Raw genomic sequence first — 16,203 nt, 5'->3', positions numbered from 1 at the left:
TGAGTTAGGAATGCCTCCATCCCAGCCAATGATGTTAGACTTTTGGGAGATGAGACAAGAGCAGAACTACATCTTGTCACTAGCTGAAGCAGAGAGAAACCTCAATAAGGAGACAAACCAATATTTAAAAGAGTAGCACTTTTTTTTTTTTTTTTTCTATTCAGGGATTGTGCTTGCAAAGGGCATAAAAGACCTTCTTTCCCTTTCCTTCCACACAAATCTTCCCACGGCAAGTCTCAAAACACATGATACTCTATAGTCTGCTGAACTCTTCATCTCTAAAAGATGACTTCCACAGAATTTTTGTAACTCTCCTCTGGAGTATCTTCATAGCTATTGTTATTTAGCTTTGTTATTTAGGCTGGTTTAGCTTTCTTTTGAAAATATTGTCAAATGCCAATGACAACAAATTCTCTGTTCCTCTCCTGCTGCTCCCAGAAAGCCTTTTGGAGTTCTAGTTCAAAGAGATCACATACATGGGCCTTGGAGTGGCAAAGGGTTGGCAGCAGGCAATACAACATTTCCTCTTGACACAAAAAATTGACTCTCTGCTAGGGCTATAATTTATTGAAGTGTCTTTCACTAACAGGTCTCACAACACAAAGTTATATCCAGCTCTTCCCACACAGATCCATTGTACTTAACCAGAAAGCCTTCTAAATGTTACCTAGTTGCAAAAAGTAAGCAGTTGTGTTTTGCAGATCATGTTCCTTAGCTTGCTCTTTCATTTCCTCTTATCAACATGATCACATTATGGTCCCTCTCCTTATGCGCTTTTCCTCTTCACAAAGCTCTTTAAACAGCTGCAAAGGGGGAGGGACCACTATGCTCACGAAAACTCCACTTTGCAGAGTGCTTCTGCCAGGTCCTACTGTCTGTCTCTTTCCAGGCTTTTAATACCTCCAAGATTCGGGTTTGCTTTTACACCTCCTCCTCGTGCATTCCTGACAACAGAGCTTATTGCCAGCTGTTGTAACTGAAGAACAGTAATCCACCTCTTCCTGTTATTGCCATGAGGAATACATACACCCTCTTTCTCTTTGTAGTGGGCTCCTTTTATTTTAACGGTAAGTGATCTTTTCTTTCTGATACAGTTTGCAGAACAGCCATAGCTTTCGGGGCTAGGAGGGAGGACTGTGACATAAGCTCTCAGTCAGTTTGTAACCACCCTCTCAGTAGGCTGCAGACTTTAAAAGGATGCATGAAATTGATTATTTTAGTGTTGTTTCTGGCTTGTTTGGTATCAGCAAATCCACTATGATGGCTATGGACAGAGAGTAAGCTGGACATAAAAAGGCAGAACAGATGACAATGATAATCACTAAACAACATCCCTTTAGATGCTCCCAGGATCATCTGTGATGGGAAAGGCAGCTATTGTGCTGAGAGTGAAAAAATAAAAAATGAACCATAAATAAGGCAGATCTCATCCTCCTATAATTATTATCTCAGGTTCATGTGTTTTGCAAAGTTCATACTTCCTAGTTGTTTGATTAGTATGGAAATAGTTTTAATTAGGGTTAATATATGTAAATGTATGCTAAATATAGCAAACATACATTAAGGACATTTGCTTTAGTCCACCAGGATTTCTTGCAAGTGTTTTAGTCAACACGCACAGCCCGGCAGCAGCATGAAATAGTGGCACACTTCCCATGCCTCTTCCCACAGAGAGACTCCACTGAAGCGTCCAGAGTTAAGCTGCCTGAAATTGAACTGAGGCAAAAATTGCATCTTTCCCATAATTACCTATTGATCCCACAGCTGCTTTCTTTCTTCAGTTACTGAAAGGCAGCTTTAGAAAACACCTGCCTTGTTACAAATGAAGAGGGAGGGCCTACTTCAGATTCTTAGATTACATACTTTTAAACACACTGGTATTTCCTTTTTATTCCTATTAATTGCAGTATAGAAATTTTTTTTTAAAAGGCTTTAAACCACAGTACACTCACCATCATTCCTACTGGAACAGTAAGTGTTCTAAATTAGCATGTGTTGTTCTAGGAGGTTATATAAATCCTTTTACTCAAGGGTATGCTGAGAAGAAAGAACATCACAAAGTAATTTCAGTGAAGATAAAGTGATGGTCTTATCGCTGCTTCTGGCTTGCTCTTTACAAATTACAGATGGGAATTTGGTATGTCACCATTGTCCAACGAAGTTATTTCTGAAAGTTGAAAGAACAAAAATGACAACATATGCTACAATATTTTATTTCTAAACAAACACTACTTCAACATTTATTAAAATAACTGAAGTCAGGGAAACAGAAAAGACACACCTGATGTCAAATGCTGCAATTTAGACAGTGATAACAGTGCACTTGCCTGTATTTGTCAACATTGCTCCTTATTCTGTTCTGTGGAAATCACTCCAACATATTTGTTGAAATTACACTAAAAATAAACAAAATTACACAGGATGACTAGTTATTTTATTTTAGATATTTGAATTAGACCATGTAAAATGGAAAGTTTGCACAGAGAATGAAGTCTGTGTTTGCGTTTCTTCTGCTGTGAAATTGGAAGCATCCTGATCCAATTTTGTTATAATGGTCATATTCCTGCAGTGAAAACAAACTTACTGCAGAATCTGTACTGCAAGTTAAGTGGCAATTTGTTCTCCTTGCCATGGAGCAGATGTGTAGCGTGTTCAGTGAAGCTAAAGCAATTTCCCTAGCTCAGGATCCACCCCAGTGAGTTTTCTCTATTACTGCTTTCAGTACACAAAAATACTCCACTCACAAATTAGGACTGCTTCATCATTCTTGTTAAAATCATTTGCCTGAAAGCATCAGTCTACCCTCTGCAACATTTCTGGTGATTACTGCTATTTGGAAGACAAACAAACAAACAAACAGACTGTGAGGGAAACTGCAGTTCCATCTCTTCCAACTCGGAGGCAAAAGAGGAGTTTCAAACACATGACTGCTGACATCATGAGATGCATGTAAAGATGAACTTGAATGGCTGGTAGTTTTGTTCTCATTAGGTGCCATGTAGTTACTATGTAGATTGGTAATGGAAAACAGATTACAAAAATTGTACAAGAATCACTCTTTTTTGCATGTCATTTACATTGTGGCTTTAGCAAGCTTTAGGCGGTGCACTGCTGACATCTAGTGGTACTTGTACAGGCGTCTCAGCGAAATGAGCGATTACCCCCCTCAATCCTGACTTCTGATGATTAATTTAATTAGCAGTTGGGATGGAATGGCAATTTTATAAAGAAAACTTCATTACAAGAACCCTTTCCCTAAGAACAGGTAATAATTTCTTAAGGGGATTCGTTATTTAACAAATAATTTTTTTAAGTCATCTGCATTAAGTCTATTGACAAAGTTGGTCCTTCAGATCTGAGCCATTCTTATCAGACATGCAGACCCCACAGCACACTGGGATTTGCAGACCAGACGACTACGATTGCTATAACTAAGTTTCCAAGAATAGGATTATCACAAATCCACAATTACCTTTCTGCAAATATTCTGCGGTTTCTACTTCTTATTTGCTGTTCAGCAAATAATCTATATGCTAGAATATTTACAGGAAAAGATGCCAACACAGTGAACACATATTTAGCAATTCAAACAATAATTCACTGTCTTTGCTAGCAGCATTCAGTGACTGCAGTAGGAATCAAACCAAATGACAATTGATATATATTCGAATTACAACCGCATGCTTCTATCACTTACCTACACAACAGCGAGAAGGTTTGTTTAAAAACAAGACCAGACCACAGTAATGTAACTTCAGCTGAGTTTCTCCCTCCAGCTATTACAAGGCCTCTCGCCTATCCTGGTAAACACAGAATCATTCACTCCTAGAGTGTGACCCTGTTTACTTCACAGTATCAAATTTAGCTCTACCTTGAATGCAATACACAAGAAAAAAACAGAGTCTGGAGCTTAGCAAGGATCAGCATAGCTCTAGCTTGATATGCCTATGATTAGGCAGGCTTACATTCAGGATAAAATATCACACTTTTCCAGGGCTTTTATAATGATTTGCAGGGAGGTACAAAGCAAGTGTGAATCAAAAAAACAAACCGTCACAACAAACACAGACATATTCATCCAAATTTGTTTTCCCAAACAGTCTGGGAAGTATTTGAGAAGTCTATTCTGAAGAATAATTATATGGTTAAATATATGTGACAAAACCTGTGCTACCAACGCCATAGCATATGCTGATCTTAAAAGATTTTAAACAAGTCTGGTGTTTATCTCAACCTTATCTCAGAGCTTGAATAAAAGCTGTTCTTCGATGTTAAAGATGTGTTCGATTATGTTTCCTTTTAAGTCTCTCCACTTTTTTACCAGATCAGAAACAAGAAGTTCTTGAAGTATTTTTTCTAATCTGAAAGGAATTCAGAAGTACCAAGTTCCAAGAGAGGCTTGTTTCCTCTAGCAACTTACAGCCCCATTCAAATGGAAACCAGGCACCTTCTAGAAATGCACACAGACTTGAGCTACTTATTTGACCCTGGCCTTCAATGTCTGCCTTTCTCTGGACCTCATGGATATGCTACAAACTAACATACCACAAATTTAAACTGTTTTCATGGCCAGTGGTTTTTACTCTGTGGAGCTGGTTCTGGGGAATAATGAAGCAAGTGTATCATAGGGACGGTATCCCCATTTCTGCAATATCTGAGGTTGAACCAGGTGCCATTTCCTACGGAAGAATCATTCTATCGATTGGATTAGAATCTGTTTTCACTAACACCTGTGTCCATCATTGTCAATTCTAAAACACAACTCGAGAATTACTCAGCATACAGCAGAATCTCTCTGGGTTGATTCTGTTGGCAGGATGCTACCAAGACCTTAATCATCAGTATCATTATGTGGTCAGTAGTGGTTTGAAAAGTCCGCTTAGAATGTCTTTAAAAAGCACATGCAAGAACATGGGAACAGATGCAGTTACCTCTGGGGTTGTGCCATAAGATGTTCTGCTTCATGGAGAATATTCAGGCTTGTTTGACAGTATCCTGCAGGTACTCTATTTTGCAAACACTGAACTCCAGTTTTGGCCATCTAAGATTTATGATATTTCTGCTAGTCCACAAATCAGGTTTTGTTTCCCCATAAAATAAGGCTTAGACTCTGAAACAGAGTTTCAATAGGTACCAAACTGCTCCAAATCATTTAAAAGCCCTTACAACTCCTGCAGCTCATTTCCTGGTTTTCCTTACAGATGAGAGTCTTTCAAGTTGTACATGTGCCTGCAACTCTGCCTCCTGTGACACTAAAGAGAGAAGTCACAGCTGGACTCCTTGCATTTGGATTGTTGAAACAATCTTCCTTTGTTATTAAGAGGGTGGTTTCCCCCTAGTTTCCATTCCTGAATGTACTCCCAAAAGCATCTACCAATTTCAACTTCATATTTTATTGGGGAAAAAAACCCAAATGGTTGAGTTACGTGCTTTGATCTATGCTCTGTGAAAGATGGTCAACTTCAGTAGAACAGATACTGGTGCAAGCACTGTATCCTTCTGTTCACACAAAACTATGGTCTTCTGAAAAATCAAAAGCCATCATTATTCCATGCAAACAAGCTGATGCACAGAAATTCTGTGGTCCCTACATCATGTCACTTGGTCTCCCTTCTCTCATCCTGTTATGTGATGTTTTACAGGAAGCACCGCAGCAGACATTGAAGAAAAGCTAATGAACCACCTACTGAGTCCTGACAGGTATAATAAGTTAATTAGACCAGCTGTCAACTCATCCCAGTTGGTATCTATAGAACTGCTGGTTTCCCTGGCACAGCTCATCAGCGTGGTAAGTTCAAATTCAACTATGCCTTTTAATACATTATTACCTGCACAGTACTCTGTAGTAAAAGTCATATAGCTATTAATATGTCCCTGTTTGTTCTAGTTTGCATAATAATACTTAGTACGTAGGGCCCAAACATGTGATTTACTGGGTTTATACTTCAGAGTGCAGCTACAACAACAGAGAGATCCATCTGTGCCTACGCAATAAAGGACAGTAGCTACATCTTCCTTCGAGAAAGTTCCACTGATCAAAAAATGAAAATCATCCCCATGATTTCAGTACGGCTACAGTACATTACACTAGGACAGGATCTATCCTGGGCTGTGTACACAATGCTAAACAATCTTCCACTGCTTGCATCAAAGAAATGTGGCTGAATGGTCTGAAAACAAATTTGGCTACAAAACCAGTTCAAAATCTCATGGCATATCAGGCTCATCAGCAAAGAATAGGGAAATGCTGTAAAGGAAAAGACACCCTAATCCTGGCTGGAATGGCTTCACATGGTTAAAACAATCCTCATGTAAGCAACTCCTCATATTCAGTAAAAATTACTTCAGTTGGCTGAAAGATGTTTTCACTCATAAGGTTAGTACGTTTGACAGTTCTTCCAGTGTACAAGCACCTCAGCTCCAAAAGAGCTGCATTAACTGCAGTGAGAACAAGATCCAGCATGTAAGTGGAAAATATGTCCCAATTCAGAGCTTTCAACTCTGCTGTTCTCTTCCTGGATACAAAAGAGGACACAGATGACTGCCTCCTTGCCAGAATTTGTGTATGGGCCAGTGACTGGACTGCTGCAAACTTGAAGAGACCTATATGATTTATAGGCTGAAATTCAAGAGGGCAAGTTTTTTTGGGAAAGAGAGAGATGCTGGTGGAACATAAGGGAAATTGTACAAACAGATGAGCTCTTGTACACATGTGCAGGCTGATTTATACAGGATATACTGTCAAGTATACCTGATGACGCTGGAACAAGTGCACCCTCTCTCCTGCAGAATTCCACCTGGACACACACACACACACACACGTCTTCACACAGTGCACTGCCACCACCAGCACAATGTCCTCCCAGACTGCAGTTTCCGGGCGTAAAAAGCGAGGTGTCCTGCCCCTGCAGGCCCCACTGATCAGCAACTTAAACAGTGAGGATGAATGGGCAAGGGTCAAGAATGACAGAGCCCAGTCCTTTGCCCTTTACATCCTTACTCTTCAAGCAGAAAGGAAAATGTAGGCTCTAACAATCTCGTGGGTCTCCAGGATGGGGGAATTAACTTGTTTTCCTGCACAAATCCTCCTCTAACTCTTTGACCATCTACCTTACCTTGTCCCTCCAGCAGAGCCCCAGACACACACATCTGCTGCAGAGAGACATCTGTTCAGGACTACTGTCCAGAGAGACAGCAGTGACCCAAAGCAGAGCCTGCCAGCTGACAGCTTACAAGGCAAACCTTATGTAAACCTCACACAAGTTAATCTAGGCCTTCCTGGTGATCAAGCGTGCCTCTGTTTCAAATCAAATCCACAGGAAAAGAGGAGGAGGGGTATGGAATCAGCTCATCAGGGTGGTGGCACACTGTCACAGCTGTCCCTGTTAAAAGCCACTCCAAGCTCTACACTTGTGGGGTTATTGTTTATTGACAGTATGTGCACAAGACCAGCCATCTTACCAGCAAAGAAATGTCTGTCTTGAAACACACTACATGAAATCATGCTGTGCAGTTGGAAATATCCTCCAAAGCCCACTGAATAAGATCTTATGACTGCAATAAAGTGGAACATTTCAGAGGAGAACTCTTCTCTCTCTCTTTCCATGCAGAATGAACGGGAGCAGATCATGACTACAAACGTCTGGCTGAACCAGGTAACCAAACCCATAAGGGCATGCTCTTGCAAGCCACAAATGCAACTGCTTTCACTTCAAAACCACTTGATTGTTTTGTTAGTACTCATCTGGACACTCCCATCACTACTGTGCAATTCTTCTCTTAGGAGTGGATTGATTATCGTTTGGCATGGAAGCCTTCTGACTACGAAGGAATAAATAAGCTGAGAATACCAGCAAAACACATCTGGTTGCCAGACATTGTGCTTTACAATAAGTAAGTAAAACTTCTCTAGCATGTATATGCAGACAGTGAACAAAATTTTAACCCAGTGTCAAGAAGCAAGCATCAGAATCAATGAAGTAAGTCTGATAAAATTCTAAAACTGAATTTTGTAACTTTTTAGCCAGTATCGAGTGTATCTGACTGGGGCACTGGCCTCAAAGATAATTTTAGTAGTATCAGGGCTCTGAATAAAGAAATTCCAGCATACCTGGAGCATGGCTGCAGTGTGAGCTCTTACACCAACAGAGGATCTATGACAAGGTTCATATCGAGACACAGATCCACATCAAGCTAACTATATGGAAAGTGTGTCCTGTAAGTACAAGCACAGCTGTACACTGGTCATGTCTGTAGGAAAATAAGACATCTGGAATTCTGTCAGACATCTTAGGTTCTGAGCTACCTTTTTGTTTCCTGTTTTTCCCCCCCCTCCTTCCACCACAGATGCCAGGACATAAATCTGTTACACAATTCACATGTACCAGAACTCCACAAATTAATATTCAATTACAAAACCAAATTATGTTCTATTTTCATAAAGCATTAAAAGCTCAATTATAAGAATAGATAATGAATCTCTCAGCATTTGACCCTGTTGCTTTACAGTACTGAGAAAACTAAAGGCTTGGTGTTAGACCATATTTCAGATCTTCTTTTGAACAAACAGCCATCTGCCAATTTTTTTTGTTTGTTTTGCCTTGGTTTTACCACTAGGAAAAAAAAAAAAAAAAAAAAAAACCAACCAACTTGAGGTGGATATCAAGTCTCTGACAAAATTAAAAAAAAATAAAATCAAAACTTATACTCTAATGATACCTTGAAAAACAACATTCATGAACACATGATAGTTTATGACCGTGTACAGATGGGGAACCTAGGAAGTTTATATATAACTGAGTTAAGCCCCTGGAATCCTAGTACTGGAAATCAGATTTGAGAAATACTTAAAACTATTGTATTAGTCACAAAAATAATTCAGCCAGTGGATTAAGATGTACTCCACCTGGTCAAATCTTGTTCTGGTAAATTGTGCCCCGCCATCTGCTTCTTTCTTCCTCACTCCCCAGATGATACCACTTAATGGATTGTAAAAATGGAAAGAAACAGTTTGAAAAGGCTCCTTAAATGTACAGGAACAAGCTTTTAGTCTCATCATATTGGATTTTCACATTAGTGCAAATCTTCAAATTACAATTTCAGATAAAGGACTACCTTTGTAACTTTGTGCTGCTGAAGCAGGGTTTCACAGGCATCACTCAGTTCAAGAAGCTGCTAAGAAGCTGCTAAGAAAAACACAAAGAGCGTTGCCATGCCCCATGGCTCTGCCCACACGTAGCCTGTGCACGGGACTGCAGAGAGCACCAGCAGCCCAGCCCCTGCTCCACAGCAGAGCCAGGGGCAGCCAGCAGAAGAATCTACGTATTTTCAGCCCAGGAGGCTACCCAGTACATTGTACGGCATAAGGGTAAATCCAGCTCAGGGAGGTACAGACAGGAGAAATAAGATACAATTTCTTTACTAAAAAATATCAGTGTTATTGGCAATGAACTAATGACCCTTGTATGCTGTAGCCACTCACTTCTGCACTTGTCTATTTCACTGCCTACGTGAATTAGCTACAATGGGTCTCAGCTCAGTGCCAGGCACCAGGGTTTGCAAGGTGAGGCCTCTCTAGAGCCAAATGTAACTGACCCAGAGAACAGCTACACAGGTGCTGAGACTTGGATACTTGTAGCACTTTCTGCTTAGTAACAAAAAAAAACAAGCTTGGGACAGACACAGTTTTCCAAGATTTCTTCTCAAGAAACAAGTGATTCCTTGGACTCTGTATGAACTATAAGGGAGCGCATTTCCACTCATATAAAAGGATGGTACTTAACCATAGTCAGTTCTCGTGGTTTAATGCCAGCCAGCCACTAAGTACCGTGCAGCTTCTCACTCACTCCTCCCTGCTCCAGGTGGGATGGGGAGGAGAAGCAGGGGAAAAAAAGTTAAACTCCTGGGTTGAGATGAGAACAGTTTAATAACTAAACTAAACAAACAACAACAAAATAAATATTATAATATTAATAATAGTAATGAAAAGGGATATAACAAAGAGATAGAAATAAAACCCAAGAAAAATGAGGCACAAGGCAACTGCTTACCACCCCAGCAGTGATACACTCCCCGTCCTGGCCACTTCCCCCCCATTTATACACTGAGCATTAAGTTTAATGGCATGGAGTATCTCTGTGAGCTGGGGTCAGCTCTTCTGGCTATCCGAGCTTCTTGTGCACTTCCTTGTTGGCAGAGCGTGGGAAACTGAAAAACCCTTAACTCCAGATAAGCACTACTTCGCAACAACTGAAACATCAGTGTGATATCAGTGTTATTCTCACACGAAACCCAAAACACAGCACCAGACCAGCTACTAGGAAGTAAATTAACTATAACCCGGCCAAAACCAGGACACCAATTCAACTTAATTTGTTTACACTTGCCGTGAGTTTGGCCTTATATTTTTGCAGATAACATACTGTCTTTAGGTGATGTGGATGTGGGATGTGTCTAGTCCAGACTCTGCTGTCTAATGAAGTGGCTAACCCATTTTTTAATAAAAGTCATTGACCAAAATAAGAACAAACCTTTGAGTTTCCGCATCCGTCAAGAATGACAGTCACTAATAGCAGATCCTTTTTACTGTTACGCTTTCCTTTGGTAGACTGATTGGCTGACTTTGCAAGGTATGGCGTAGCACACTTGAGAAAAGGCACTCAGAAGCACTAGATTTCAATAATTTTTATCAGCAATTGACCACTTTACTTTTCTACCTTAGGATATTTCATAGGTTAAAGAGCCCTAAGTTGTTTGCCCAAAATCAAATATGAACTCCCTGATTGGGAGAAATGTGTACGCTGATCTCCCTATCAAGTTATAGCTCCCTACAACACAGATGTCAAAATCAAAATATTACTGAACTTTTGATTCTAGAAACACCTGAGGCCCACATGACCAAGAATATCAGAGCTCTTCGGTTTTTAACAATGTCTTTCCTCTTATTGTTTTACTGTATCCTTTCCTCTTGTTCCATTAGTGCAGATGGCACCTATGAAGTTTCCCTATACACAAATGCAATTGTAAAGAACAACGGAAGCATTCGCTGGCTGCCTCCAGCCATTTACAAGAGTGCCTGCAAGATTGAAGTGAAGCATTTCCCTTTCGACCAACAAAACTGCACGCTGAAGTTCCGGTCTTGGACATACGATCACACAGAAATTGATATGGTGCTTAAAACTTCCATGGCAAGCATGGACGACTTCACACCAAGTGGAGAGTGGGACATTGTAGCACTCCCAGGAAGAAGGACTGTAAATCCTTTGGACCCCAAATATGTCGATGTGACGTATGACTTCATCATTAAAAGGAAACCTCTTTTTTATACCATCAATCTTATTATTCCCTGTGTGCTAATTACATCCTTAGCCATCCTGGTGTTCTACTTGCCTTCAGACTGTGGTGAAAAAATGACCTTATGCATATCTGTGTTGCTTGCTTTGACTGTGTTCTTGCTGCTGATCTCCAAAATTGTCCCACCAACATCTCTAGATGTTCCACTGATTGGGAAGTATCTGATGTTTACAATGGTGCTAGTGACCTTCTCAATAGTTACTAGTGTCTGTGTACTCAATGTTCACCATAGATCTCCAAGTACTCACACTATGCCCCCTTGGGTAAAACTGGTTTTCCTTGAAAGACTCCCAGCCTATCTGTTCATGAAGCGTCCAGAAAATAATTCCCCACAGCAAAAGATGTGCAACTGCAAAAAGACAAAAGCAGAGCATTCTTGCATGGAGCCAGCTGACTTCTACAAGAACTCTACCTATTTTTTGAATACTGCCTCTGCCAAAAAATACGATATGAAAATCACTGAAACTCTTGACAATGTCAGCAGTCATCGAGACTTTAGGTTACGAACAGGCACAAAATTTTCTCCTGAAGTCCAAGAAGCAATTGATGGAGTCAGTTTTATAGCTGAGCACATGAAAAGTGATGACAATGACCAGAGCGTAAGTAAAAATGAGAAATCGACCCAGTCTTTCCAAACTCCACCTCCTGCCCTCCTCTGTAACACACTGTTCTTCAGAAAGCATACTGGAACTCTCTAGCTATTCTAAAGTTTTTAGAGAGAATCTAACTATAGTTTATAAGAGCAAATAATTTTTGCCATTAAAGGAACTTTAGTGATTAGCACTTTGGTAAATGCTGATCCTCTCCTGGAAATTAACATGGCTTTTTCTACAAAGAGAGAATGTAGATTGCCCAGTAAGTCATGAAATACCCTTGAAAAAGCTGTGTTGTCACATGCAAGTAGTGTTTGGCCAGAGAAAAAAATAATATTTAGTTCCAGGTCAGAAAAAGAATATTTTTACCCACTGTATTCAGTAAGATTGTGACTGAACTCATGGCCAGGCCACATTAACCAGAAAATATCTACCTGCAGCTCAAGCATTTATTTACATAACTGAGCACAGGAGCAGGACTTCATAAAATTGGCAAAACGCCTTTGCAAACATCCTCTCCAGGCTAAGATGTCTGCCCCCATATGGCAAACACAATGGGCAGGATCGAAATCCTAATGCCAGCAGAGCTGACAGTTCTTTCATTTGAGTTAAATCAGACTCGTTACTGGCCATGAGAAGTACTTTATCCAGGATACATTTAAGCAGTGCTGCTGCTGTTGCGTGTTCACTTGCCCAACTCTTGCACTACTAGCTAGCACACTAAAGCTGACAGAAATACACTGCAATTAACGCTGGGAAAAAACTCAAACGCTTCACAGTTTTGTTTAGACAGGCACCCGTGGTTAAGAACTATTCTCATACCTACCAGTGTCCCCTCTCTGGCCAAAACCCAGTCAGACTCTAGGTTCTCTATTCCTGTTGTAGTCTACCACCCTCAGCCAAGCAGATCCAGTAAACTCTGGTTTCTTGCAGAAGTCCCTTGAGGAGCACACCACTGAGCATTTCATGTTTTCTATTAACTGAAATTACTGTCAATATAAATAAAGAAGATCAGCTATTGACATTAGACATGAACTTCTAAACACTGAAACAGACTGAACAGAAGCAGACTTCACAGAGCAGAAAAGAAGTTTTCTAATAGCTCAGAAACTCTTGCAAGAATGTGTCGCACAAAAAGCTTCTGCTTGATATTAAGAACAATTTTCAAAGGTATTTTATACATTGAGAAATTAACTGGATGCTTTTCACATGGGGTTCTCTAATATTACATACCACTTTTTTAGATTCTTAATTCTATGCTTTCTCTCTTTGTTATCGTGCTCTGATAACAACTGCTCATGGACATTTACTATAGTCTGACTTCAGAAGCACACAATCCCCATGGGCAGCAATGGAAAATAAAAGTGTGCACTGAAGAGAAAATATGTAATTTTGGAATGTGAGACATGAGATAATTGACAAGCACGGTAAAGTCACTGAGGTGAGGATGTCCCATGTGTAACGAGAATCAACAAGGGAGGAAATAGTAATTATTCCTGAGATGCAAATGAAGATTGATATGCTCCCCTCCCTACAATAATAGCCTGACAGTCACTTCAGTTTGAGAACAGAATCTAAGGCCATGACTTTCACAGACAAAATATGCAGGGCAAAAAAGGATTTTAATAAAAGCAAGAGTATTGATATGCATTAAACCCCTTGATTAAGATGACTGCTCATAAGAAAGGAACTCTGATGCTAACCTTATTTAGCAGCAGTAAACACCATCTATTTTTGTCTACTAAGATTAATAGCATCTGCACACTAAAATGAAAGGAAAAAACTCCTTAACTGGATTACACTGTGGGTCCTTCTGGAGCAGCTTCCGCTGGGCAGCCACACTCTGTACCTGATGCTTGCAAGACAGCTGTAAAATATTTACAGTATTGTTTTCCATTGCCCAGAATGGTTATCGGAGAAAAATCTCTTCCTAAGCCTACAGTCAGTTTATTCTTCAAATGCTGAAATTGGTTTCCTTTTATTTCTGTAAACAAAAGCTTGGCATTAGCAAGAGGAAAAGCAAAACAATTTGATAAATTGCTAATAACTTTAACTGGCTTTTTCTTCCAGGTCATTGAAGATTGGAAGTATGTTGCCATGGTAGTGGACAGGCTTTTTCTCTGGATATTCGTCCTTGTTTGTGTCCTGGGGACTGTTGGATTATTTCTGCAGCCACTTTTTCAAAATCACACTGCTTCCATGAACCCTTAGTTGTCATTGCAAACTGTCAATACTTGCATAGATGCTGGGTCTCATTCTGCTCTCAGTTCCCCTCTGTCAAATCCACAGAGCCAACTGTTGCTGTTACATCAGATTTAGACTAGAGAAAAGGAAAGTAGAATTTGACTTACTGTGATAGGGAAAAGAAAGCTCACCAACCAAACAAGGAGAAAACTATTAGTTCTTTCCAACACATTCTGTACTGCTGTTGATATCCTGGCCCTCTTTTCAACTCTTTCAAATCTGAACATTAGAGAGAAAGCTGTTTACTGTATGCCACCCTGGCTCACAAGGATTATAATTTTTAAAGCATTTAAAACATACACTGCCTCAGGAAGGGCATTTTTTTTCCTTAGAATACTGTAAGTTCCCTATTACAAAGAAGGTATTGCTATGACATTTACTTCCTTCAAGTGCATCAAAGCTGTTTGTGTCTGACTTATAAAGAGCTTTACAGATGGAATCGCCATTTAGCTGTTTGAGTATGATATTTAAAACTGAACTGAGAGACAGAGACATACTTCTGAGGTAACCATTAATAGGTTTCTCACACCTTGCCATCTCTGATAGCTGATTAATTAACAGAGGCCAAATTAATATATGTTAAACAAACATGCATATACTCTGTTCAATTATTAAATCTAAATAAAATGTAAAATTTTCCTTTTTGTAGATTTAGTCCTGAAATGTTCCTGCAGCTTTAACAACTCATGTAACTGGGGTTCATACACACTTTTGTGAATCTAAGGCTAAGAGCACAGGGAAGCATCTAGAGAAGAGAACTGTGAAAGGCAGCCAGAATGAGAAGATATGTGACAACAAACAGACCTCCATGTTTTGCTGGGGAGATCTGAATGCAGATTTAAGTATAATCCTCAACAAATGAGGTAAGAAAACACATAATGCTTGCACAGTCTCTGGCAAAGGGCAGCTCAAGGCCCTAGACTCACATCACAGGACAATCCCACTGCACCTTGTAACCCTCAAAACCAGAATTTTGGTATTTGTCAGGCTAAACCAATCTCTGGGTTTTCTTGGGGTCTTGTCAGAACACACAACAATTTTACCATCATTGATAAGTACAAATAATGACTGGTGAACAAACTTTTAAACTCCACTACTATTTGTGAAGGGGGCTGGAGGCTCACCTGTCCCAGGGGAGGATTAGCTGACACCCAAACCTGTGTTCCTCAACAAGCCACAGATGAAGACTGCCCAAGCTCTGTTTGTCCTCATCAAAACTGGTCTGTACTTAGATTACCATTGGCAGGGGCGGCTACAGATAACTACACAGACCTAGACATGCTGGATCAACCACAGCAACACCTTCCCAATTGTTCAGAGTAAGCCCAGGACTTCTGCCATTTCCTGGGTTCACCCCCTCCCTGCCCGTGCCACACCCACTGCCCTGGGGCACCGGTGGGGCCACCCCCGGGCCTGGGCACCACAGCACGGGCTGAGCCTGGCGGCCTAGCAAAGGCACCACAAAGTATCACAGGAGGGGTGGGTGAGGCTCTGTGAGCAGCTTAGGCAGGACCTTAGAAGAAAGAATGGTTGTAACACTGTCATTCTCCTTTCAGTTCTCCATCCTCTATGTGCTGTAACTGTGTCCAGGGCTGAAGTCGGGGTGAGGTGAAGGGTGGCTGTAGGACAGCCCTATTAATGCAGGTGTACCCTGTGACCACAGAAGCTGACACATCCTCCTCCTGCAGAGAGTGGCAATGCTCTGGTCATCACCCCAAACATTAACCATTCCAGATATTTCCCATGGTGACTGCTAGGTGGTGTAAAGTTTAAATGGGTCAGACTTGTTTTCCCCACCTCAAATGTCATCTTCTCAAACCTAGAAAGCAGAGCTACTTCTATGCAGGCCGCTGAAACAGCTGTGAAGTGAGACGGGGTACAGGCAGCCCCTCGGGAGCATCCGTGCTGGGGATGCACCTGCATGTTGAGTTATATGCCAGGAGCTGATGTGGCACAGAACATCACAAGCACACATGCACACGCTGTCCCAGCTGCTAAGCAGCTTTTTCTGCTT

The 16,203-nt window shown here is 40.7% G+C and overlaps 1 protein-coding gene across 1 annotated transcript; it reads left to right on the top strand.

Moving 5' to 3' along the window:
• The first annotated feature begins 861 nt into the window (after nt 1-861).
• Nucleotides 862-14,156, top strand: CHRNB4 (cholinergic receptor, nicotinic, beta 4 (neuronal)). Its single transcript, XM_008936743.1, has 6 exons — nt 862-1,067; nt 5,643-5,788; nt 7,611-7,655; nt 7,784-7,893; nt 10,979-11,951; nt 14,016-14,156. The coding sequence occupies exons 1-6, from the start codon at nt 1,013-1,015 to the stop codon at nt 14,154-14,156; spliced, it is 1,470 nt and encodes a 489-aa protein (XP_008934991.1). The 5' UTR covers nt 862-1,012.
• The last annotated feature ends 2,047 nt before the right edge of the window (nt 14,157-16,203 follow it).

This window comes from Merops nubicus, unplaced genomic scaffold (assembly GCF_000691845.1).
Source record: "Merops nubicus isolate BGI_N331 unplaced genomic scaffold, ASM69184v1 scaffold25663, whole genome shotgun sequence".
Classification (NCBI taxonomy): Eukaryota; Metazoa; Chordata; class Aves; order Coraciiformes; family Meropidae; genus Merops; species Merops nubicus.
Note: the sequence above shows the minus strand (reverse complement) of the source record. Positions and strands in the feature narration are given on the sequence as shown.

Bases quoted from the DNA above. Each gene is read 5' to 3' on its own strand.
- CHRNB4 (XM_008936743.1), top strand. From the start codon at position 1,013: ATGAGGAATACATACACCCTCTTTCTCTTTGTAGTGGGCTCCTTTTAT. The intron at 1,068-5,642 runs GTAAGTGATCTT...GATGTTTTACAG, and splicing joins GGGCTCCTTTTATTTTAACG to GAAGCACCGCAGCAGACATT. The intron at 11,952-14,015 runs GTAAGTAAAAAT...TTTTTCTTCCAG, and splicing joins GTGATGACAATGACCAGAGC to GTCATTGAAGATTGGAAGTA.